At 57.3% G+C, this 25,216-nt stretch overlaps 1 protein-coding gene across 1 annotated transcript in view; it reads right to left on the bottom strand.

Annotated features, from left to right (window-relative positions):
• EPHB2 (EPH receptor B2) overlaps positions 1-25,216 on the bottom strand; it is a 104,724-nt gene that overhangs the window by 11,963 nt on the left and 67,545 nt on the right. Inside the window, exons 3-7 of the mRNA XM_040979741.1 lie at positions 22,789-22,944; positions 21,204-21,539; positions 10,399-10,523; positions 2,472-2,634; positions 365-473 (exon numbers count right to left, since the gene is read on the bottom strand). Coding sequence (XP_040835675.1) covers positions 365-473; positions 2,472-2,634; positions 10,399-10,523; positions 21,204-21,539; positions 22,789-22,944 — 889 coding nt within the window. The remainder of the gene's footprint in view (positions 1-364; positions 474-2,471; positions 2,635-10,398; positions 10,524-21,203; positions 21,540-22,788; positions 22,945-25,216) is intronic.

Raw genomic sequence — 25,216 nt, 5'->3', positions numbered from 1 at the left:
AAAGAGGAGCCTCTGCTCGCCTAAGGCTCATGGGGGCGGGGAAGTGGTCCCACCCTCCCACCTTGCTAGCTGCTGGTGACACCATCTCCCCTTCTTCTTGTCTGAGCCCCCCACGTCTCTAGTAGCTCAGTTGGGCTCCTGCACAAGTGCAGAAAGTGGTACAACTGCACATTCCCAACCACCAGCCACCCAGCCCTGGGATGCTGCCGTCTCAACCACGTCTATAGTTCAAATGGCTGCAGTGGTCCAGCCCCTGGATGTCCAAGCCACAGGAGGGGCAGCTGATGGTGGCCTTTAGGCGGTGGCAGGGGAGCACTGACTTGGGCAGCCAGGCTGGCATCAGACAGGGGGCCCCCCCACGCACCTGTTGCAGACAATGGCAATGACAACCACGGCGATGAGGAAGACCAGGCCGGCAGCCGAGGACCCGATGATGAGGGGCAGCTTCTCCTGGATGCTTGTTTGGTATTCGGCTTGGGGAGAGAGCGCAGTGGACACTGTCACCTCTCCCTGACCTCCTTCAGCCTGCCCCATCCTGCTGGTATCCTGGGATGCCCCCTGGCTCTGCTCCTGACAGAGCACCTGTCCCATGCATGTCACCCACACACGTCACCTGGGACACATCTGTGAGCTGTTCCAGCTCAACTTGTCACCTTTAAAATACGAATGATAGTATCCGCAGCCCGACATTGACATGAAACCCAACAAGGACGGCTGATTCACGGGGAGAGAGGTCAGAGTCTGCGGGGGAGGGAGACTCCCTGGGTTTGAACCCCAAAGGGACCACTTACTGTCAGGGTGAAACTCAGTTATTAGGTTTCAGTGCCTTGCTTTTCCCAGCTGTGAAAAGGGATAACAGTAGCTCCCAGCCCGACCAGCTGCTGCATAAAGTCCTCAGGACCCGAGTTCCCTGCTAACGTGTCTGAAGAAGGTCTTAAATGCTTAACCCTGGCCACCTCTGTGGGAGGTGGAGTTCCAGGCTCCTAGTTTTGGCCTGGACCAGCCTGGGCCACATTAGCTCTGTGTGTGTGTGTGTGTGTGTGTGTGTGTGTGTGTGTGAGAGAGAGAGAGAGAGAGAGAGAGAGAGGGTGGGGGTGGTAAAGCAGCAGATGGAAGATTGTGTGTGTGTGCACGCGTACACACACGTGTTTGTCTCTTCAAATAAATAAACAAATCTTAAAGATGTTTGTTTTGGTGCAAAATATTTTGAATCCACACATATGGGAGTCTTGAGGAACTATGTGGAAACGTCGGGCATGATAGAAACAACGTGTGGACTTGGACTACAGGGGGAAGGGACCGTAATGAATTTCTCGTTTTAATTCCACTTTCTACCAGTGACTTGGTGGCCTCCCCCTTTTGTGTGTCACCTGTTCTGTTTGAGTGTTGTATTAGACCTGCGACAGACTTCCCGTGACTACCCACGTGTGATTCTATGCGTGGGGAGGCCAGGCTTGGCCTGGTGTCAGAGTCCAGCAGGGAGCCCAGGGCCGCCTGGCCCAAGGCCAGGGACTCGGAGTGCCCAGGTGCACTCCGTATTGGCCTGGCTGAGAAAGCACCAGGTTCCTTCTGAATGCCTTGAACTTGAAATTGTCACATCCCTCCCCAACAAGAACAGGAGCATAAGAGGCAGGGACGAGGCCGGCGCTGGGTCCTCAGTACCGACAAGTGGCCCAGCACAGGCAGGGCCCTTCAACGTATACTGGGTAAAGAAATAAGCAAAGGATCAAGTTGCCCAGGCCCCAGTCAGTGACACTCACCCCGCCCTCCAGGAAAGAGACCTGGGTGCTGAAGAAAGAAGGGGGACCTCCTGGAGGAGGTGGGTGATCTAGGAGATGGGGGGAGCCCTCAGATGAGGCTCTGCGGGAAGATAACGATGTGAGGTTCCGGGCATCGTGGAAATGTTCAGCTGGACAAAGGCCCAGACACTGGGAAGGGCTCTGGAGTCGGGGTGCCAAAGCCCACCCCCCCCCCCCGGGGCCTGGCTGGCTGGCTGGCTGCTGGAACGTTGAGGCTCATGGCAATGGCAGCTGGTGACAGCTAGCTGTGCAAGGGACCCGGTGCCAGCCCCGAGCAGGACCCTCAGCCTGACGCCTAACGAGGAGGATGAGGATGGCACGGTGGTTATCACCCCATTTCTAGACAAGAAAACTGAGGGTCAGAAGTGAAGTGACTTGTTTACTGTCTCAGGACGCTGAATCCACATCAGAACCCCTGTTTGCCTGGCACCTCATCTCACCCGGCTTACACTGTACTGATTAGAGCGGGAATGATGCTTTAAGACCTGGAGTCCCAGATGCAGAAAACACACATCACCCTCAGGCCACACAGCCTGCCATGTCCCCGCCTGGGGCAGACAAAAGTAATCCATCGCCGTGAGGCTTCTGCCCGCTGCACTTAGACAGGAAATGAGAACGCTTCTGCTCTCCAAGGCGATGCAAAGCCTGCCCTCGCCCCTCGCCCCAGCTCACCTTCCGTCATGGTCTGGAAGTACATCTTGCCGCTGTAGCGCCCATAGCCTGCCACGGTGCGAGCCCGCACCTGGAAGACATAGATGGCGCCGGCTTTGAGGCTCTGCACCGTGACCGTGTTGGTGGGGCTTTTTATGGCTGTGGCGTTGAACTCACTGAGCTCCTGCCGAGGAACAGAGAACACGGTTAGGGATCCCGGCCGTCTGATCCGCGCCTGCGCCTCCTGCCACTTCCCGCCCTACCCGGGACAGAAGGGGCACGTTCATGCCTTTTGCTTTTGGCTTGGCAACACCGCCCATAAAAGTGGACGAAGCCCAAGTCCCTGCCTCCAGGGTGTTGGATTTAGCCTCGGGACTTGCTCTGACCACCAGACGCAGTGCAAGCTGAGGTGGTCCGTGTGTTGAAACACCTGGAGGAGACCTTGCCCCCTTCCCAGACTGAACAAGGCCCCATGAGCTGACCCACGATCATAAACCCACAGAGCAAGGGGAACAGCCCCTGGTTTAGGGGGACCGATGGTGGCTCATGCATCATGTGGCTCGTGCGTAGACCCTGGGGGCTGGGCTGGTGTCTGAGCAGGGAGAGGCTCGCTGGGCTAAACGGAGGGATTCCTTCTTGGTCCAGCACATCTGGGTAAGAGCAGAGGAAAGCCCAGAAACGGCAAATGACATTCAAGGCCACAGTAGCAGGTGGTGGCAGCAGCTGAAGACTCAAAGCCACTCTTTTGCGTGGCTGGGGGGCTGGCAAGAGAGGTGGAGGGATGTCCCCTAAAAAGTGAGGGCTGGCGGGGGGCTGGAATGGGGAGAAGGACTGGAGTGGAACCTTAAAGAACAAACAGGAGTCACCCAAGGCATTCCTGGCTTGGTGCAAGGAGAAGCAAACGTACTTGGGCCATGGGGGCTAGAGCAGGGAGCCTGTCTCTGGGTCACAGCGGGGGGAGGCAGGGATGGCTCATGGGAGGGATAGGGCACCGGAAGATAGGAAGGCCCCTTCCTGTCCTCTCTTCCAGGAAAGAGGGGACATCTCCGCCCATTCTCCATCCCCTCCTCCGCTGGACACAACTCTGTTCTCTGGGGCCCAAACACCTGCTGTTAGTGCTGGAGTACAGGGTTCCTGTCTCGCTCCTTTGTCCTGGGCTCATGGCGAAGGGGGCATGGTGCTGTGCTTCGTCTCTTGCCCCAGGCTCAAGGTCCTGTGACAGAGTCCTTTCCCAGCACCCACGGGGGAAGGTCGACTTCTTGACTGGCATTCCAGACCCTTCAGAGCTGTCTCGGCCAATGGATCTTGTCACATCCCCAGGGTCCTCTTAGGCTCTGGCTGTTCCCAACTGCTTCTTTCTTCCCTGAGAAGCCTACCAGATCTAGCATCCCTAACCCCTCTCCCACTGACTGCTCTGATATACATGTCTGTCTTCTCTAGTGGCTGCTGGCACTGAGCACATAGTAGGTGCTTACTACTAACAATAATCAATGAGTGAATATTAAAGCAATCCACACACGCAGAGCTGCGGTACCAGACATAGCCACTTGGTGCCGCTGTCCAACATGGCATCTGCTCAGGCTTGCAAAAAGGGGTTGGGTGATACAGGCAGGGTGGGTGCCCCCTTAGAGATGCTGGAGGTGTCAAGTTCTCCAGCACCGGAGAGGTAGCTGCGGGCGTCTCAGGAGGAACCAACCCGAGCAGACCCGTCGTCCCCTGAAGCCGAGCACGAGATAGAGCCCAGGATTGGGAAACTGCTTCAAATCCCAGCTGAGTGGCTTTGTGGCCTTGGGCTGCTGGGGAAGGCAAAATTGGATCCGGTAGTACCTTGCACATGGGGGATGCTGTCTCATCTCTCTGAAGTGCCTGGGTGTGATCAGGGAGTGACACCAGTAGGTGCTGGGAAGGAATGCTGTGTGAAATGTGCTAGCTCCTAGTTGCAGGCTCCAGCCTGGGAACCAGAGGTGGCGAGGCATGCATGGGGTGAGCATCCTAAACCCGCTGAATTTCAGTTTCCTCCTCTCTAATGGGTTCACACCCAGAGGATGGTTGTAAAAATTCAACAAGAAGGTCTGGGTTAGGCTTCTGAGTCTGGCCTCTAGCACACGTGAGAACTTCACGCATGGATGACGTGCTGTGGTCCCTCAGCACGCAGGAAGTCTTCCCACGGTTTAAGAGATGGGCACATCTACACACTGGCCCTCTCCAGGCCACACGAGGCACGAGGGCAACCCCTGCCTTGCTTGTTTCCAGCCGCTCCTGCCAGCAGGTGCTTTTACTCATGTTTGTTTCCTGGATGTTTTTACTGCATAAACATTGAAATCCAGGATTGGTGTTGTGGCACAGCAGGTTCAGACACCACCTGCCATGCTGGCGTCCCATATGAGTCCTGGTTCCAGTCCCAGGTGCTCCACTTCCCATCCAGCTCCCTGCTGTTGCACCTGGGAAAGCAGCAGAGGATGGTCCAAGGGTTTGGACTCCAGCTACGTAAGCAGGAGACCCAGATAGAGATCCTGGCTCCTGGCTTCAGCCTGGCTGAGCTCTGGCTGTTGCAATTATTTGTAGAGTGAACCAGAAGATGAAAAAGTTCTTTTTCAAATAAGTAGATACATCTTTAAGAAAACATGAAAATTCCTGTGGCCCATAAGGACCCACAGGGACAACCCCCTCCTGGAGCTCCAGGGAGCTGAGCACAGCCTGCTCCAGTGAGTCTGGGGACAGCTGCCAAACAGACCACCTCCCCAAGGACACCGGAAGAGATGGAAACCTCCAGCGCCGGGGTTATCACTCAGAGGCTGCTGGCAGAATGGCTGTCAGCTCCAGGCAGGTGGGGAGATCCCCTAGGAGCTGGGGCCAGAGGCCAAACATGGTGCCCACTGGAGGTGGAGGGTCTCTTCAGGACCACACAGAACATTCAGGAAGGGACCCTACAGCGGGCAGCGGGGGGGATTCCAGGTGCTGGGCAGGGGCCGGCTCTAGACTCGGCAGATGTGGAGCTGCTCTCAAGCAGGATGTCTCTCCCCAGAGGCAGAGGCAGTGACTGCGCATGGAGCGTGGCGACAGAAGCCTCACCTGTGCCTTCTGCCCTTCCACTGCCATCCCCACCCCGTGGCCCGCGGGCCGACTCCCCTGCTGTGCTCTCCTTGGCCCTGGGCACACGCTCCGTTGGACTGTGCCAGTCTGGCCAGCTGTCCCTCAGTACACTCTCCCATCTCTTCTAAGAGCTCATACCCCGACTGGCCTCTGGTCCCAGCCAGCTCCACATCTGTCCTGGGGGAAGGCACCTCCACGCCCGGAACCAGCCATAGTGGGTTCCTGGTCCCAACCCAGGGGTTGACAATCTTGTCTGCACCTGTCAGCTTCACACCATTACTGTCACCAAGCCTCCCCATCCAGCCACCATTGCCGTTTCTTGATTATCCCACGGAAGCCTTGTGTAAGGTCTCCCCCGTGTTTCCAGGCCCCTCTGCCACCCCTGACAACACACAGCAAGCTACGGTGATCCGAGTCAGCTCGCATCAGACCAGAACCTTCTCATTACGCTTGAAATCACACCCAGCCTCCCCAGAGGCCTACCACCACTGGCCCCGGCTCCGCCCCTGGAGGAGCATCCTCCCCTGGAGGTCTCCCTCTCACTTGCGCTGCTCCTGCCATGCTCCCTTCTGCCTGCCTGCATCCAGAATGTGGCCGGCATGTTGCTGCCCCAGGGCCTTTGAGCATGCTGCTCCTGCTGCCCGGGATGACTTTGCTCTCATCATGTGTCTGGCCTATGAACTCCTTCCGTCTTTCAAGGCTTGGCTCAAATGTCACCCAGAGCAGGCTGCCCCTCCCCTCTGCCAGGACCAAGGATTTCTCTTGGATGCCCTGGGGGGTGGAGGTAGAAGGGCTTACTGGCCCTTCTCTTGGCTGGTATCGAATCTGCTTCTCTGGCTACTTATTCTGTCTCTGGGCCCAGGCCAAAGCTGGTGACAGCAAAAGTCCAATGACCCCATGAGCAGCTGTCACGTGGTCCCCTCTCTGTAGCCCAGGGCCTGGTAGAAGGCCCTGTAGGGTCCCTTCTCCCGGCAGCCAGACCCCCGGCTGCTGTCCCCGCCACCCTATCTCTCTTGTTGTCTGTGCCTAAGCTCCTGGTTTCACCACCTCCTGACAGTTGTCTCGGAAGTAGCTCTGGGAAACAACTGGGAGGCAGGGGGCCCAGGCACGAGGCCACATCCCTGCCTGGCCGCCAGGCCCCGAGTGCCACTGGACAAGTCACATGTTTTTCTGTGCCTTAGTTCTCCCTCCCATTCAGTTATGAGTGAGAGCAGGGAGGACCCTGCGCTTAGCGCATCATGAGCACCCAGGACCTGTGAGTTGGTGGTCACCCAGCTGCCGTAGAACCTGCTGGTCCAGGCCCCCTGCGTAGGGGCCCGGAGATGCTCCGGCTGCGGTGGAAAGTAGGCCAGAGCCGTGTTCTGGTTCACACCCCCAGCAGTCTCCCAGGCCTGCCAGCTGTGGCAGGAAATGGGTCGCAGGCAGAACGCGCATCGGGATTCCTCATTTCCGCTCCCGTCTTTAGGGACAAACGCATTCGGGTTCACTTAATCACAAAGCTTCTTAATTAGGTTTTTTTTTTTTTTTCTTCTTTTTTCCTTTTTTGAATTCTGAATTGCTGAGGCTCTGTCTGCTGGCTAGAGTGGGAATGCTGGCTCTGGCAGGGCCTGGGGCATCTTGAACTGGAACCACTGGCTCCTACCAGGATGCCCAGTGAGGGCAGGGCCACTGCCTGCACATCACACACTGTGCTGGCCCGCATGGCTGGGTGTACTTCCTTGAGTCACCCAGCACATGCTGCTCAAGCCCCTGCTGTGTGCTGGGCACCAGGGCCACAGTGAAGACAGTGGCAAGGCTCCCCCCATGGAGCTCAGAATGGAAGGAGCGAGTACCCCCATTCACAGCAGTGCCAGGGGGTGCCAGGTGGGAGAAAGGTTGCCTGCCCTGGTCAAGGCAGTGAGGGAGGGCTTCTCTGAGTAGGTGATGTTTAAGCTGTGATTTTTTTTGTCCAGATCTAGTTATTTATTTGAAAGGCAGCGTGAATGAGAGAGTGAGAGAGGTTTTGTATCTACTAGCTCAACCTCCAAATGGCTGCAATAACCCGGGCCAGAGCCAAGAGGAACCCCCATAATCAGGTCACCCACAAGGATGGCAGAGGCCCGAGGATGAGCTCATCAACTGCTGCTTTCCCAGGCATATTAGCAAGAAATTGGGCTTGAGGTAGAGCGTTAGAACCGGCAATCTGCTATGGGCTGCTGGCGTCATAGCACTGGTCCCAATCTGTGATTTTTAATTAATTAATCAATTAGGGATCCTTCATTCACTGCCAGACTGCCTGCTGTGGTCCTGGTCCTGGGCTGGGCTGGGCTGGAGGGTGACGTTAAGAGCCCAGTCCAGGTCTTCTGTGTGGGTGGGTATATTGCTACCTTCTCGGGTCTGCATTAGCAGGCAGCTGGAGTCAGGGGCCAGGGACTGAACCCAGGCCTTTGGTTGAGGGACTTGGGCACCTCGATCGGTGTCTTTAGCACCAGGCCAAAGCCTGATCCCGGGCACAGATGAATTGGAGCTGCCTAGATGGAGGCAGAGGTGGGGGTGGGGAGGAGTCCAGTCGCTGGCCAGCCAGACCCCACCTTCACTCCTTCATTCCCACGCTGGCTGTTCCCAGCTTGGGGCTGAGCTGAGCTAGGGCTTAGTCGGGGGAAGACACAGGCACCTGACACCAGTTCTCTGTGTTTTTAGAGATGGGCAGAGTTCACGGGGAGAAGACATCCCACTCCTCCCCCGCCCCTGGAGCAAGTGACATCTGTCTGGGACCCCACAGATTGGGACCTCACAGATGAGGAGGGGGTGGCGGCATGCATGCATGGGCAGCAAGGAGGGGGCAGTCCCAAGACTGGCGGGTGCCTGGAGCCTCTGCGGGGAGGTCCGCATGGCTGGGCCCTGGGAAGGGATCCGTTCACTGACTTACTCAGTCTTGGCTTACCAAGCAACTGCTCAGTGCCAGGCGCAGGGGGCTGGGAAGAAGGGAGAGGGGCGGATGGAGAAATGTGAACCCTGACCTCTGGCACTGTAGCACACTTAGAGGGTGAACCAGGTCAGGCCGGGCTGGTGTGTGACGAGTCTGAGTATCACCAAAGTGCGGTACCCCATAACCAGCTGTTCCTGGGGCGCAGGGGTCCAGTCAGTCTCAGGAACCTGGAACCCTCTCCCCAGGTTCCTCTGCCAATAGGGAGAGCTTTTCCAACCACTTCCGGTTCCCAGGAGGTGTGCCCTCACGGGATTTCCTTCCCGTCAGTCACTTACACTTTGGTTTAAAGGAAGCCCGGTGACACCTTGCAAACGATGCCTCAGGTGTGGGCAAGAATTTATCTGTCAAGGGGCCAGGTGTGTGAGCCAGTGCTTAGGCTGCCTCTCGGGCTGCCGGCAACCCCCGTGGAGGTGCCTGGTTCAAGTCTGGCTGTTCTACATCTGATATATGCATCCTGGGATGCACAGGCTAGTTCAAGAACTTGGGCACCTGCCACCCATGTGAAAGACCCGGATGGGGGCCTGGCGCCGAGGCCTAGCAGCTAAAGTCTTCGCTTTGAATGCGCCCGGAATCCCATATGGATACCGGTTCTAATCCCAGCAGCCCTACTTCCCGTCCAGCTCCCTGCTTGTGGCCTGGGAAAGCAGTCCAGGACAGCCCAAAGCCTTGGGACCCTGCACCCATGTGGAGATCTGGAAGAGCTCCTGGCTCCTGGCTTTGGATCAGCGCAGCACCGGCCATTGCGGTAACTTGGGGAGCGAATCATCGGACAGAAGATCTTCCTCTCTGTCTCTCTGACTTTGCAATAAAAATAAATAAATGTTAAAAAAAAAAAAAGGGCCCGGCGCAGTGGCGCAAGTGGTTAAGGTCCTCGCCTTGCACGCCTAGGATCCCATATGGGCGCCGGTTCTAATCCCGGCAGCCCCGCTTCCCTTCCAGCTCCCTGCCTGTGGCCTGGGAAAGCAGTCGAGGACGGCCCAAAGCTTTGGGAACCTGCACCCGCATGGGAGACCCGGAAGAGGCTCCTGGCTTCGGATCGGCATAGTATCGGCCGTTGCGCTCACTTGGGGAGTGAATCATCGGATGGAAGATCTTCCTCTCTGTCTCTCCTCTCTGTATATCCGCCTTTCCAATGAAAAAATAATAAAAATAAATCTTTAAAAAAAAAAAAAAAGAAAGACCCAGATGAATCTCCTTGCCTTTCAAATGAAATGGAAATTGATCAGTAACAATGTTTTTCAGAAGTCACCCATCAGAGGGATTTCTGAGGCCACAGTGCGCAGCTCAGAGGATGGTCATCCCCCGTGTGCCCTCCTGGACCCATGCTGTGTATCTCTGTGTGGTTCTGCACGCTCTGGACCTCACACTATGCTGTCCTGGCCCACTGTGCAGCAGGCAGGGTCAGCACAGGACAGGGATGTGCCCGGCCTCTGTTGAGGACAAAGCACAGTGTGGCAGCACCCTGCCCCTCCCACTAACTCTCATGGACCCAGTGGAGCGGTTTCTTTGGGGAAGACATTCAGAGGTGAAGACGCTCACACTCCCGCTTGGAGCAGCCACTTCCACTCCAGCTTCCTGCCAACGCACACCTTGAGGGGCAGCGTGACAGCTCACATCACCAGGTTCCTGCCAGTCACAGGGGAGACCTGGATGGAGCTTCTGTCTGCAGGCTTTGGCCTGGCCCAGGCTCAGCCAGCAGGTGGGAGCTCTCTCAGAGAGACCCAGGCACACACTCCAGGCTTCACAACTGGCAGCAGCGGAGCCAGAGCAGGCATCAGGTGACCACGGTGGCCAGGGCTCCTCCTGCTGCACAAGGCCCAGGGCTTGTGGATCTGCCAAGCTCGGGCCTGTGAGAGGAGCCCCAGGGAAGTAGGTGGGGACAGGTACCTTCTCATAATACTGCAGCTCATAGTCCAGGATCACACCGTTGGGCTGGTCTGGCTGGGACCAAGACAGGGTAATACTGTCCACAGTACGGCTCACCTGGTGCATGATGGACACGGCCGATGGAGCTGTAAGAGAGGACAGAGGTCAGGGTCAGGCATGTGGGGGTACAGCTGCAGGTCACAAGGGAATCGTGGGACCAGAGTGCCCAGGCATGTGGTCCAGGCCACGCAGCCAGCCCAGATGAGCAGACAGGGGTGGCAGTGGGGGACACAAGGGCTCTCGTGGGGCTGTGAGTACAACCACTGAACTTTTCTGGGTCATCTTGCCGACACCGACAACCTTGCCCTTCCTGGGGCAGCTCAAGCCACAGAAAGTGCAGAGGTGCCCTGGGCATCCCCTCATCCTGGCTGCGGATACAGTGGACTGGGTGCTGCTCATTCTGCCTTTGGATTTCTGGTCGGCCGGGTGGGGACACACAGACTGTGGACACGGGGCCAGCACCCCTGGGAAAGGGCAGCAGAGGGGTGATCATGGAGGTGGAGAAGGTATGAGATGCATTTATTCAAGATTGGCACCGAGCACCTACTCTGTGCTGGAGATTCTACTACTGAATAAAACTGATCCCTGCCCCAAAACATCTGCGCATTTACTGGAGCGATTCCACTCTCTGAAGTCCATGCGGCCAGTCCTGGGCTTCTGTCTGGGCTCCACCCCAAGAAATCAAGTGCAAGGTGAGAACGCATCTGTTGAAATGCCCCCAGTTGCCTAACCCAGCACACAGCTCAGCCATGCAGCACACGGTGGAGTGTCCGTGGGGTTGCAGGGAGCTGGCCTTGCTGCCAGAGAGAGGTTTGGATTGTCTAGTGACCTCTTCTGAGTGTGCCTTATGGTAGCATTGAAAATGACAAAAGCTGCAGTTGGTGGGGAGCTGTTGGTGCTCCCCATGGCAGACAGGTTCCTCAACAGAGCTGCTTCAGGGCCATCTGCAGCAGCACTACTCCTGGCAGTCAACAGGGGAAGATGAGGCAAATGGCTACCCACAGGAACACAGAGCAGGTGGAATATCACACAGTCATGAAAAGCAGCAGCAGGGTCCCGATCCCTGCTGTGAGGTGGGTGAACCCTCATGGAGCAGCCAGGCAGACGGCAGACACAGAGACGGTCCACTGGATGCTTCTGCTTCCATGAATTATTCAGAGACAGAGAGTGGTGGTTTGAGGGGACTGGAGAAGGAATAATGGGGAACATGGGGTCTGGAATGTTCTTTGGGATGATGGGAACATTTTGGAACTCTGTGGGGGTGGTGGGCGCAGAATACCGTAAATATTTTAAAAGCCACTGTATTCACGGGAACGTCATCTCAATAGAACCAGCCAATTTGTCTCCCCCGTCCTTGGCTATAGGAACTGTTTGTGCTATCAAGAAGAGGTTACACAGAGACAAGAAGGCTAGAAGGACTTTGGGAAATAATTCAGCCCATGTCCCCAGTTCAGGAGAAACCGGGAGCTGCCTGGGAGTTCAAGTTCACAGCACGTGGCCTTTTCGACACCTTAGTTCAGCATGCACCCAGTCTGCTTTCTGTCTTTCTCAGCGGGAACACATGTGCACAAACTACCTACTGCATGTCAGCTCACGGCTCTGAGCCCTTTACACGAGCAAGTGGAATTGACCTGCTGGCTCCTGAGATCACAGTAGTGGGGGCTGGGATTTGAACCCACGTCTTCTGAGCTCCACAGCAGAGCAGGGAGGAGCTGCTGGTCTTGCCTGTCCTATGGTGAGGCTTCCCAGGCCTGCATGGCCCTGGGAAGCAATGAAGGGGACATCTCCCATGGCTCCTCCTGGCTCCCGGGCAGGTGACAAGCAGGTATTCTGTGTCAGGCAGTGTGACTTCCCCTCGCCCAGACGGGCTCTGCAAGAGTCTGAAATGATGGGGCCAGCACCGGTGGGCCGCTCACTCAGCACGTTTCCTGCCCTGACACTGTCTTCTCTGCTGCAGACACTGCCGTGTGACCTTGGGTAGGCTGTACCCTCTCCGGACCTGGTCTTCTTAGAGCCATGACCCAGGCTGGAAGAGCCTTGCAGCCGGATGGTCCCTGCCCGTCACGCTGTTAAAGGTCCCAGCTGGGCGATGGGGCAGCCTGGGGGCCGGTGTGTATCCAAGCAGGCCCTGACTCTTCTCAGGACATCCCCCACCCCCAGAGCCATGGATACCTGTCCCCAGACCCAGCAGACAGAGCAGCAGCAGCATAGGGGGTACCATCACCCCTGGTGGATCTCTGTGGCTACCTAAGCTGCGACTCCAGTCAGGGCAGTTGTACTCTTAGGGTCAGGAATTGGGCCAAGTGTTCAGGGTGGTGGCTGGCACGTGGACAGCTCACCATATCACTGGCTACCGTGCGCAGAGCAGCTGGCCTGCGACATCTGATCCTTTCTGCAGGAGGGAGGGGTGAGGGGCCTGGAGCTACACTTTGCAGAAGAGGAAGTGGGGGCTCAGGGGGGCATGGTGACTTCCTCAGGGTCACATAGCTTGTGGGGCCATTCAGGGCTTCCTGCCTCAGCGAGCATCCTGTTTCCCTTAGGCCTGGACCCACATGTGCCATCCCTGCCCCAAGCACTGTGCAAGGGCACAGGTGCTCTATCCTGGATTTTTGAGGTGATCTCCTCTGCAGGGCCTGGTGGTCAGCATCCCTGGCCAGCAGCTAAGGAAGTCCCTTCTGGGCCCTGGGCCCTGCACCCTTTGTACAGGTTCCTGGAAGCAGTCCCTGGCCCTGATCCTTTTAAGCCAATCTGCATGGCTGAGTATATGTGTGTGTGTGCGATGGGTGCAGGGGCAGTGCAGGTCACAGGATGCCCTAAGAAGCCCAGAGGTATCCCCTGGCCCTGCCTCCAGGGTCCGCAGGGTGAGGCTGCCACGAGCAAGAGGAAGCCGGAATCCTGCAGGCATCTCAGGTCTGTCACCAATGGGTACAAGCAAGCAAGGCAGGGAGAGCCAGGGGAAAGGGGAAGTGAGGCTGCTTGCACTCGTGGGGCGGGGTCCTCCTGCCGGGCCATGCCTCTGGCTAGGCCACACCCCCAGCTCGCAGGGCGGAGTCCAGCAGGGCTGAGTCGCCTCTGCTCCGCCATGCAGGACTCTGGGAAGGGCTTTAAACCTCTCAGCTTCAGTTTATACCCCTGTCCACAGGCTCCTCCTGTGGCTCAGGGAGCTGTGAACAGGCAGGAACCACAGGGGTTAGAGTCCTGCAGGTCTGGGCTGGCTGTGATGCCAGCACCACACTGGGTGCTGGCTTCAGGAGACAACAGGCTCCCTGCCTTCTGGGGGCTTGAATGGCGGAAGCTTGACTTCTCAGTGGGTGCTAGCTTGGCTCAGGAGGTGCCATCTGCAGGCTGGGGAGGTGTGGTTTGGGGCTCCTGGCCCCAGGGTGAAGGGGTCAAGCGCCAAGCCAGGCCAGGGGTGTTCTGCTCACACTCCTCCTAGCACATTCCGCCACCCCTCCTCTCCAATTCTCAGACTCAGCAGGCACAGGGCCCTTGGCACAGAAGCCCTGGGGCCCCTTCCCCTCAGGTCTGGGGCCTGAGAAGCTGCATTTCCCAAAGGCTACCTGGTGAAATGGATGCTGTTGGTTTGCAGACCCCACTTGGAGGATTCAGGGCCAGAGAGAGGAAGGGGACTGTCTGAGGACCAAACCTGCAGGCCTTAGGAGCCCAGCCTGGGAGCTTGGCCTTGCACTGGGGGCACTGAGGTCCACAAAGGGGGCCACCTCTCTTCCATGAAACGAGCTTGGATCCAATGCCCCTGGTGTGCTCCGCCATGCCCTGCGAGGGGGTGGGACCATGAAGCTGGCGCCAAAGCAGGTGCTTCCTCTGAGCCATTCCTTTAATGCTAAGATCCATTTCGTGAAGCTGATGCTGTTATCATATTCATTTCAGAGACGAGGAAATGAAGGTGTGGAAGAGTGAAGTAACCAGCTCAGTCATACAGGTGAGCAGTGCAGCCGGGACTTGAAAGGGTGGGTAGGATCCAGAGAGGCTCAGACCCCAACACACCCCATCGGTCCCTGAAGATGCTCTGCTGGGGCTCCTGTCGTGCTGTTACTCTGCTAACTTCACCTGCACCTGCTCACTCTGCCACTGTCCACCCAGCCGCCCCAGGCGGGTCCTGCACAGTCATGGGGGTCTGGGCCTGGTGGGCTGAGCTGGCAGGCTTGGGTTTCAGGCAGCTCACCCGGGCTCTGATCCCCCTAAGCCTCATAACCCGGGCATGGCAAGGAGGCGGTATTTGCTGGGAAGATGATCAAGCCAGGCTGGCCTTTCTCCTGGAATCCGCGGGATTAGCGGTGGAGAAAAGGGAACAGCTGGATGTTCTCCGGCCCCTCCTGCTGCCGCCGCCCACCCTGGGGTGTCAGGTTTCTCTGTAAGTTGGTCAGCAGGGAATTCTGGAATTTTCAATTACCAGCCTGCACGCCGGCAAGGGGGACCGGGTCAGCGGTGCCCGTGACCTCTGTGCAGAGATGGAGCCCTAGGGAGCAAGCACAAAAGAGGTTTGTGGCTGCGAGGGGCAGGGGAGGCCAGCCAGGGGGGCGTTGCTAGGCTGGAGCAGGTGGCCAGGGGCCCTGCTGCTTTTGTTAGGCAAGGCTTGGGGAAGCAGCCCGCCCTTGGGGTGCCTTCATTCCCCTGGGGGCACGGAGGGGCTGAGCCAGGCGCTCCCCTTGCGACTGGGATCCTGGGCCGGCACAGGAAGAAGCGAGTCTGTGTGTGATCCTCAGAGTTCTGATTCACCTTCGCAGCCCTTGAATTCTGAGCAGAGAGGGAGATCCCTACCCCAAGACAGGGGAAGGGGTGGCTGGGCACCATCAAGTGGGAGACCCTGCTCTAAGCCCCCCGTTCACATATCGCTGCGTCCCTAGATCGACTTCACTCCCTAAGGAGCCTGAAGCGGCTCCCACTGTCCCAGACTGAACCCCGAATGTGCTTTGTGAGCCTGCACCTGCTACTTCCTGCTCTCGACCCCTGCTTCCCAGCCCCATCCACTCTGGTCACCACTCTCCCGGTATCTTCATTCAGGGTTTGGCTCACATGTCACCACCTCCTCAGAGGTGCCCTCCCAGACTGTCCCTCCTACCAACCCTGAGTGAAGGCTGGAAGCTGCTGTCTCACCACCCGCTTCCCATCATTCCCAGTGCCTGGGACTTAATCAGAGATGAGGATAAGAGAGTCAGATGAAGTTCAGGGATGGTGAGGACCCAGCTCGGCCAGACTCTACTGCCTGGGTTGGCTTTTCTCTCCTGGTCATCTGGCCCTGTGTGCAGCGGGGAGTAGAGCAGGCTGACGCCGGACCCTGGCTCTGCTGGGCAAAGACCCAATTGCCTCCTCCTGGGGATGCTGGGCCACCTTGGTCCCACCTGTGCTGCCTGGTGGGCCCCTCCTATCCCAGCACCAGCATTAGCAAGGGACGAGGTAGGAGCTCAGGCCTCGAGGCAGGTGCAGGCCCAGGCAGTTTACCTCCCTTATCCCTCTCTGCCCCAGTTTCTCCTCTGGGGTACGGGGGGCAGTGACTGAAATCTTCTAAAAGTGCTCAGCTCCAGAGTCAGGGGCAGAAGTCACAGGGTGAGCCCCGTGTCACAGCCAGAGCTGCTCAGACCTGCCAGCAGCAGCAACGTGCTTGGCTGAGAGCTCAGCAGAAGCTCCTGGGCAGTGGCGGTCACTGGAAACAGGGGGAGGCAGGCAGCTTCCAGGGCTCAAGTCCCAGCTCGGCTACTCCCAGACCAGCGTGTGACCTTAGGCCAATGACTTCTGACCCAGGTTCCTGACCTGTATTACAGGTACGGCAGACACTGTTCAGTACGGGTCAAACTTTCTCAGAGGACAAAGCCCTGCTTCCAGCTTGGAACCTTCTGTCCCCATAAGAGACCACATGGCCCCCAACCCTCTGGCAGCTACAAGGAACCTGTGACAACGAGCTTGCCAGGGAGCTCTGAGCTCCAGTCCTGGGTGGGTCTTCTCAGTAGGCTTCTTAAAGGGGAGAGGTCCACACAGTGGGCATCTAGCTTCAAAGTTAGGACGCCTGCATCCCACGTTCAAATGACTGGGCTTGATTTCCGGTCCTGGTTCCTGCTTCCTGTACTTTTTTAGATTTATTATTAATGGACCCGATATGGTAGCCTAGTGGCTAAAGTCCTTGCTTTGCAGGCGCCAGGATCCCATTTGGCACTGATTCTAATTCTGGTGGCCCTGCTTCCCATCCAGCTTCCTGCGTATGGCCTGGAAAAGCAGTCAAGGACGGCCCAAAGCCTTGGGACCCTGCAACTGCGTGAGAGACCTGGAAGAGGTTTTGGGCTCCTGGCTTTAGATTGGCTTAGCTTCCAGCTGTTGTGGCCACTTGGGGAGCGAATCATCAGACAGATCTTTCTCTCTGTCTCTCCTCCTCTCTGTATATCTGACTTTGCAATAAAAAAATAATAAATCTTAAAAAAAAAAGATTTATTATTTTCTTTAAAAGAAAAGATTTATTATTTACTTGAAAGGCAGAGCTGCAGAGTGAGAGGGAAAGACAGCTGGAGGTTTTCTGTCTGCTGTTGCACTGCCCACGTGGCTGATCCAGGCTGAAGCTTGAAGCCAGAAGCCAGGTCTCCCACGTGGGTAGCAGGGTTCCAAACACTCAGGTCATCTCCTGGTGCTTTCCCAGGTGCATTAGCAGGAGCCAGATGGGAAGTGGAGCAGCTGGGACTAGAACCAGCTCTCACGTGGACGCCAGCGTTGTAGGTGGTAGCCACACTCTGGCTCCCTTGCTGCCGATTGGCTCCATAAGGATAAACAGCTGTGTACTAAGGAGGCTGGCCTGCGGGTGAGTCCTCAAGCAGCAACCACTCCACTGCCCCACGCCGTTTACACCTTAGCCTCACTGGTTTGTGCTACGCTGTCTGCCCAGCCAGATCCATCTCCCCTCTGTCCTGTGCCACGTGCTGTCTTCCTCTGCCTCTGGGCTTGGACGTGGGGTTTGCTCTGACCAATGGGATACAAGCAAACATGATAGGACCACGAGGGGGCCCTTCCCTTTATCCACCCGCTCTCTTGGTCCAGAGTCACCTGCTGCGGGTTGAGGCACATGGCAGAGAATGGATGCCCCAGCTGTCCCAGTCGAAGCCACTGCAGACCAGCTGACAGCAGACATGCGGCGGAGCCCTGAGCAACACCCAAGCTGCTGTGGTCCCCAGAGCAGATGCACTGCAGACTCACACCCACCCCTGCCAGGACCAGCGCATCCAGTGGGCTGCGGCTGGTTCGGGAGCCGGGTGAGAGAGAGCGTCTTGCTTCACCCCAGGGTTTCTGAGGCTGACTGCAGATGGGCACTGGGCAGCAGGAGCCGACTGCTGCTCTTCCTGTAAGATGTGGCTAAACCCACTCTCACACAATACTCCAGATCCACAAAAACTTCCCTGCAGAACAGCTGGGAGATCAAAGAGGCTGGTACGTGCAGAGGGCTTGGCCCGGGAGGGAAGAACCTCTCCCTTATTCTCGCTCTCCGTCCTCCCTCCCCAGGCTCTGGCTCACCCGGGGCTCTCTTGGCCCATTTCTCTCTGTTCGTCCTGGCTTCCCAGGGAGAGAAGCAGGTGAGTGTGTGTGTTTGTACCAGTCCTGGAGCCTGAGCTCACTTGCTGTCTACCCGCCCCACTGCAGAGTAGGAGATCAGAAGAGTGTACAGGTGGTAAACCAGGGCTCCGCAGAGTTCAAAGTCCTTTCGTGAGGAAGCCGTCTGGAGCAGTGTCACAGGCAGCAGTCTGGCCAGGGTGTTGGGGACACATCCTGCCACGATCTTGGGCAGCTACTGAACCTCTTGCTAAAAGCAGGCCTTCACACCTGAGCAGGTACAGGGTCCCCTGCCAATACTGCTGTGACTGCACCTGATCTGGGTCACCTGTGATCGGTAGAATAATGATCTCTCTCCACCCCCACCAGGATGTCCATGGCCCCCTCCCAGGGATCCATTGATTCAAATGAAATTGACTGTTGTGGTAAGGGTCATGGCCCGTGGGATGGATGGTTGTTCGGGGACTAACACGGTAGACTCAACTTAATTCATCATCCGAGTCCTGAAAAGGGGAGCCAGGCGCCAGGGTGTGTGGTGCAGCAGGGTAAGCCAGGCCTTGGGGCACCAGCATCCTGCATCAGGCAGCAGTTTGAGTCCTGGCTGCTCCACTTCCAATCCAGCTCCCTGCTAAGGCACCTGGGAAGGTGTCAGAAGGCGGCTCATGTGCTTGGGTTCCTGTCACCCACATGGGATGGAGTTCCTGGCTCCTGGCTTCAGCTGGACCCAGTCCTGAGCCAGCTATTCAGGGGAGTAAACCCAACTACCCCAGCTCCAGGAAGTAAGAACACATCCCTCCCATCCCCTGCGTTCCATCCTTCCATCCGAGAGGAGGAGCAGGTGCTGTCGGCAGCCTGAGGGTGCCTCCCCTGAGCACAGGGCTGAAGCTGACTTTTGCTGTTTCTGGTCCCTAGGCCTGGCAGCTGCCAAGCATCCACCTGCTCTGTGCTTGGCACTTTGAATATGTTTTCGTCATCCCCACAGCCATGCAGCCGATCCGGAATGATGGGAAATACCATTTGCACTGCTGAGGGGACTTTGGCTCCGGAAGTAGCATCCTCCCACAGAGCCTGGCCATACAGCCTGGACAGTGCCATGCCCGGTGAGGGCTCAGTTTGCCAGGTCCGGCATTGAGGCCCATTCTCCCACATGATCCACCAGTGATGGTGGAAGGGGACAACAGCTCAAGGAAGCCAGGGACAGCTCCTGGCACAGCTACTGCTAAGGTGCTGTGGGTAAGGCCCTGCGGTTTACCCTAAAGACAGACTTCTTCCTTTTAAGACAGGGTGCCAGGGCTGTGGAAGACAGGGCCCCAGTGCCTTGACAGAGTCTAGGAAATGAGCCAAGGTCTACAGGAAGTGTGAAGGGGAAGTGTGAAGGGGAAGTGTGAGGGGCAAGTCTTCTGGGCAGAGGGAGTGGCCCAGGAAGAGATCCTGGGGTTTGTTCTTAGGGGAAACAGAGCCTGCCCTCCAGCGGCCTCCCACACACCTCCTCTAGGATGGCCTCCTCCCTACACAATTTCATCTCTGTCAACATAAACCTCTTCAGTATTCAAAGCCAAGTACCAGTGCCTCCTCATCCAGGAAGCCCTCCAGCACACACCTTTCACTTTCCAGGAGGAAGCAGTCTCCGAGCACCTCCCTGGGGCCTTGCGCATACCACTGTGAACCCAAAGCTGCACCCTCTGTCTCCTCTTCCCAGCCACGGTCCAACTCCTCAGTACTGGGTCTTGTGCCTTCCCCACAATGGCCTTGCAGTCACAGGTTCCCAGTAGAGTCCACTTAGTAGTGGGGTCTTGCAGATGTGACCCCACCTCCTTCCAGGCTCTGCTGGAGGGTGGCTTTCAGGAACCTCCCTCCCAGGGCCCCATAACAGGGGCAGGCAAGGGCTTACAAGCACGTGGTCAGCTGTGGCAACACTACCAGCATTGCCATGCCACAGCAATCCACAGATGAGCAGAGTCAAACTTGGGCACCCAAGCTCATGGCTCACACACACACCACCTGTTGTCTGGCGCCCCGGGTCCCAAGTGAGGCTCAGCATGCAGAGGAAGGTACAAAGCCCTGGCACACACCACACACGTCTCACACACACACACACCAGATTTACACGCACAGCCAGACCCACAGCAACCTCAGGCTCCTGGGACACACTGCGACTGAGCCCAAGCCCTGGAGTCCCTGCAATCCCATTATTCTTCCTAGCTTTGTGACTCAACCTCTTTGAGCAGCATCTGTGAAATGGGGACATGGAGTCCAGGGATGCGGTGAGGTTCTACATGGGGTATATCCCCGTCAAGTGCAGACAGCTGCTGCCCCACTTCATGTGCCCTGAGTGTGCCATTTCCTCTCCCTGGAAGTTCAGAATTCTGTTGATCCTTCCAAGTGCAGGTCAAACCCTGCGTTCTCCTGGAAGCCTCCCAGGATTCCACACGCACATCCCATGTACCCACTTTGCATAAGGCAGGAAATCTGGAGACCGGATTCCCTTCCTCTCCTACAGACAGACCTCTCTCAGCCTCCCCTCACACTGTGTGCATCGTGGGGGCCGGGCAACAGGCAGGGTGAATTAAGGGTTGGGGAAGGGGGGGGCCTCACAATGCCTATAACAATCTCATGGGGCTGTCAGGTGGAGAACAGGCTGGGAAGTGTCTCCTGGACCCCACAGTGGTCTCAGGTGACACCATGGCCAGCAGTCTGGGTGGGGAGATGAGGCTAGATGCCCAAGCAGGATAGACTGGGTGGGCTGGGGATGGGCACGCAAATCTGGCTGGTTTTTTTTTTCTTGTTATAAAAAAAGGCAAGGTACAGGGTGCAGGATGGAGGGTGACATGGGGCCTCAGAGAGACCTAGTAAGTTGAGTATAAGGAGAACAGAGTTGCGAGTCAGCCATAATCCTGGCTGTGCACCTGCTGGCGTTAGACTGTGATGAACTGAGGTTCAAAGACAGCACCTGTGGACACCGCTGAGCACCCACCCCCATACGTCTTCCCCTACTGCACTGTACTCAGCGTTGGAGTCAGGATCTGTGCCAAGTGACACGTGTCACTTCCTCTGACCTCGCTGGGATTGCTCCAGCTTCTGCCAGGCTGAGCTAGGACTCAGCAGTCACCACACCCACAGAGGGCCAGGCAGGCAGTGTCAGGACACATGCCGGGAACCCCAGGCTGGCAGTGGAGCAGCCCTGTGCACTGGGGCCCTGGCCCAACACCCGAGGCGCTCACCTGCTTGGTTGGTGGTGATGTTCACGGAGGCGAACTGCGGTGAGAAGGGGCTTTGATCGGTGACGCCGTTCACGGCCTGGATCTCGAAGGTGTACTGGGTGTGGGCCAGCAGGTCGCTGATGTAGATGCGTGGCTCTGTCAGGCCCAGCTGGCGTGGCGCATACTGCACATTGTCGCCACAGCGGGTGCAGGCGCCCCGGCCCGAGCCGCAGCTCTTACAGATGATGTTGTAAACGAGGTCCTCGCGGCCACCAGAATCCCGTGGCGGGGTCCACTCCAGCATGAGGGAAGTCTCATTGACGCTGGAGATGACAGCCTGGGGGGCAGAGGGGATGGCTGGGGAAGGGGAGAGGTTTGGGTGAGTGGGGGTCGTAGGGTGCCAGTCCCTCCCCTGCTCCCCCAGGGCCTCCTCCAAGTCCTTCCTCCTGTTCACCTGAGAGATGTTTCCAGAACACAGTCTAGCAGGCTGGGTACCTGCTTAAGTCTTTCCCTTGGAACTCCCTACGGTCTATGCTTGGGGCTGGTTTGTGGCTGGGAAGATCCCCACCTTGTTTCTTTTATTTATTTAAAACTCAAATATACAGAGAGGAGAGACAGAGAGGAAGATCTTCTGTCTGATGATTCACTCCCCAAGTGGCCGCAACATTTAGAGCTGAGCTGATCCAAAGCCAAAAGCCTGGAACTTCTTCCGGGTCTTCCATGTGGGTGCAGGATCCCAAGATTTTGGGCTATCCTTGACTGCTTTCCCAGGCCACAAGCAGGGAGCTGGATGGAAAGCGGGGCCACAGGGATACAAACCAGCATGTATATGGGATCCCAGCGCATGGAAGGCAAAGACTTCAGTTGCTAGACTACCGTGCTGGGCCCATCTCATTTCTATTTTTCCCTGCTGCTGTATCGTGGGACTCAACTTCACATGGGGCAGCAAGGTACCCAGCTGCAAGACCCCATGCCCCAGCTGCCCATGGATGAGAGCTGGCAGGTATTTAATCAGAACTCTGTTACAAAAGGGAGACATACAAGTGTGGCATGTCCCTTTGTCCTCTCCTGCTATATGCCATCCAGAACGTATGCGATGGGGCTGGAGCTTTAGCAGCTGTGTTGGACTCGGAAGTGACCTTAAGCATAGGAACTACATGGTCTACATGCTGGAAAGAGCCAAGCCCCGGAGATCCTCATGGTTTTATCATCCTCCACCAGGACTGGCTTTCTGGGAGAGAGTAAGTCAACTGGCTTTGAGCCACTGGCGTCCTCTTTTCCTCGCAGTTAAACGCCCCAGCTGACTGATACAGTCATTGAGTCATCTTTCCCAGAACGTAGGGCAGCCTGCCATGCTGCAGAACCACTGCGCGTGTCGGTCTGTCTCCTGCCAGGGCTCCTCAGTGAACTGACCTTGAACTTTACCCTGCAGGCGGTGCTACCACTCCAAGACCTGTTTCTGACCCCCACCTGCAGCATGCAGCAGCCCGGCACTCAGGAAAGCTGTCTGGCCCCCTCACTCTGGGCTGTCCTTGGGGACCAGCTTGGGGTTCGGATGGGGAGGGGAAATCCAGGGAAGGGCTGACCTCAGGTGCCTGGGACTTACTTGTGCAGGGCATGTCCAGGGGATCCAGGTCAGCTCTGTAGTAACCATTGCGGCAGACGCAGTTGGTAGCCCCTTCGGAAGTGGTCCGGCTGTTGATGGGACAGTGGGTGCACGCCTCGTCCCCCTGGTTGGCCTTGAAAGTTCCAGATGGGCAGGCTGCGAGAGAAGACAAGGAGGGTAACTGGGGAAGTGAGGCAGGACTCCTCTGGCTTTTAGATCACCTCCACACTCCCAACCCAGCCCACGTGGCCTGAGATCTCCAGGCTAGCTTCCTGCTGCCTTCCCGCAGCCACTGTGCCCCAGGCCATAGGTCGCCAAGCTGGGTGTCAGCTCTGGCTTCAATGTCACCTCCTCCACGAGGCCACCCTGACCACCTTTACTAAAGTGATTCTCTGTGGCCCTAGCTGTTTCCTTCAGCCTCTGTTTCCTTCAGGAGGTGCCACTACCATTTGCAACCATGCTGGGAAACCTAGGTGCTGCCTTTTCCGTACCCAGAAGGCATGTGGAGAGAGGAAGAGGAGCTGAGCCAGGTATATGCAGGGCTCAATACAGAGGTGCCGACTGGATGACTGGATCCCTCCTGGGACACTGGGAGAATCGCATGGGAAGGAGGGAGGGGTGGAGGGCTGTTCGGTCAAGCTGTGTGCTTGTTTGGGCCCTGCCAAAATCGCCTCCATCTCAAGCCACCATCAGTGCCTCTGTCCCTTGCTCGTTCTCTCTGCAGCCTTCCCACTGATTTGGTGGCCAAATCAGTCCTTCTGGCCTTCCGCCTGGAAGTCCTGTGCCCCAGTAACTGCCTTCGTCTGAGGCCAGCGGGGAGGGCTGACCACCCTGCTGTATCTCTCTCCAGCCCCATCTGTCACCACTCTCATCTATTGGCAGTGTCAGACGTCCTGGCCGCACACAAGGGTCCCCGGGATTGAACACCCTTCTCTCCCATGTGCTGGCGCCTTGGGAGTTGCAAGCCCAATGCCTGAGCCTCTGAGACTTCCCCACAGCAGCTGATTCAGTCCCTGCAGTAGCACACAGGCAGGGGCAACTCTGACTATGAGGAACGGGGAAAGCCCTGGCTTGCTTTGCTGTGTTTGGCCATTTCTGAGATGTCAAGCCTCCCGCCAGAACAAATTCCCAGCCACCAACTTGAGAGTGCTGAACACGACCGGGACCAAATGCACACAATCAGCTCTTTTGAGGCAAGCTGGTCCAAGCTGGCGCCCGCCTGCCACGGGCCTGGGTTGGTGAACTGGAACCTACCCCTGGCTGCGAAGGCGGGTTGAGGGAGGGCTGAGTTTTAATGTTAGTATCCCTAGCATCTGACACAGGAGCTGGCACGCGGGAGGTGACTGAAGCCAGTGGGCAGGGAACAACTCCAGGACAGGGACTGTGGGCTGCAACAGACCTTAGGACATACAACGATGCTGCGTTAATGTCAGTATCACTTCACAGGCATATGAGGCCTACAAAGAATTTCCATTGATCACGGGGTATGCAGTTGCCAGGAACGGAGGTGCATGCTATGGATTCTCTCACTTAATTTACGCGATCTCTACCTAAGGAGGTGCCACTCTCGGCTCATTTCACAGATGAGGAGCAGAGGCTCCTAGGGAAAAACAGAAGCACTCGTGGTTCCAAAGATGCCATATCCACACACCATGGGTCGTAGACATGACCCCGAGGCTGATGGCCGAGGCACAACAGGGCTGACTAGGGTCACTGCGGAAGGCAGAAGCCAAGCATGGCTCTCAAACCCAGGGCTCCGGCCCCCAGCAGCTGGCCAAGCACCTGCCCCTGCCGCCGCCCTGAGCGTTCGGCCAGGCAGCCCCAGGCAGCATGGCAGCCGGCTGGAGACGGGGAAGCAGCTTTTTTCCCCGCCTGGCCCCCGGGCTCCAGGGACAGGTGATAATTGACCGAGTGAGCCCTGAGTCAGAGCTCCATCTGGGCCTGGCATGGCAAGGCTGCTAATTGGCACCGGGTGCTTCTCAAAAGCCTCAGAGTGGCTGGCCTGCTGCCTCCACTTCCCTCCTCCTGGATGCCGCTGGGTCGCTGCTCTGAGTGCCTCTCTGGGCTCCCAGGGTTCCAGGCGGAGGTGGCAGCAGGAGAGGCTTGCTTCTGGACGCCTGACTAGAGCTGCACTCCCCCAAGCAGAGCAGAGAATCTGGGGTCTGGTGGAGCTGAACTTGGGCACGGGTGGGCAGCTGCTTCCAGGGTCCAGGCCCAGGTCCTGCCTTTCATTACCTATGAGACTGTGGGCAAATAACCTAAGCGCTCTGTACAATGGTGATATCAAGGCCAAAGTAGAGTGGGGAAGGTGCCCGCATCTCTCACCCGAGTGCTTGGATTTTAATTCTAGCTCTGGGTGCGATCCAGCTTCCTGCTAATGTGCACACTGGGAAGGCAGCAAAGGACGGCTCACACACGTGGGTCCTTG

The sequence above is a fragment of the Ochotona curzoniae genome, unplaced genomic scaffold (assembly GCF_017591425.1).
Source record: "Ochotona curzoniae isolate NIBS_2020 unplaced genomic scaffold, NIBS_Ocur_1.0 contig_3255, whole genome shotgun sequence".
In the NCBI taxonomy this organism is placed as follows: Eukaryota; Metazoa; Chordata; class Mammalia; order Lagomorpha; family Ochotonidae; genus Ochotona; species Ochotona curzoniae.
This window is presented reverse-complemented; position numbering and strand designations above follow the sequence as displayed.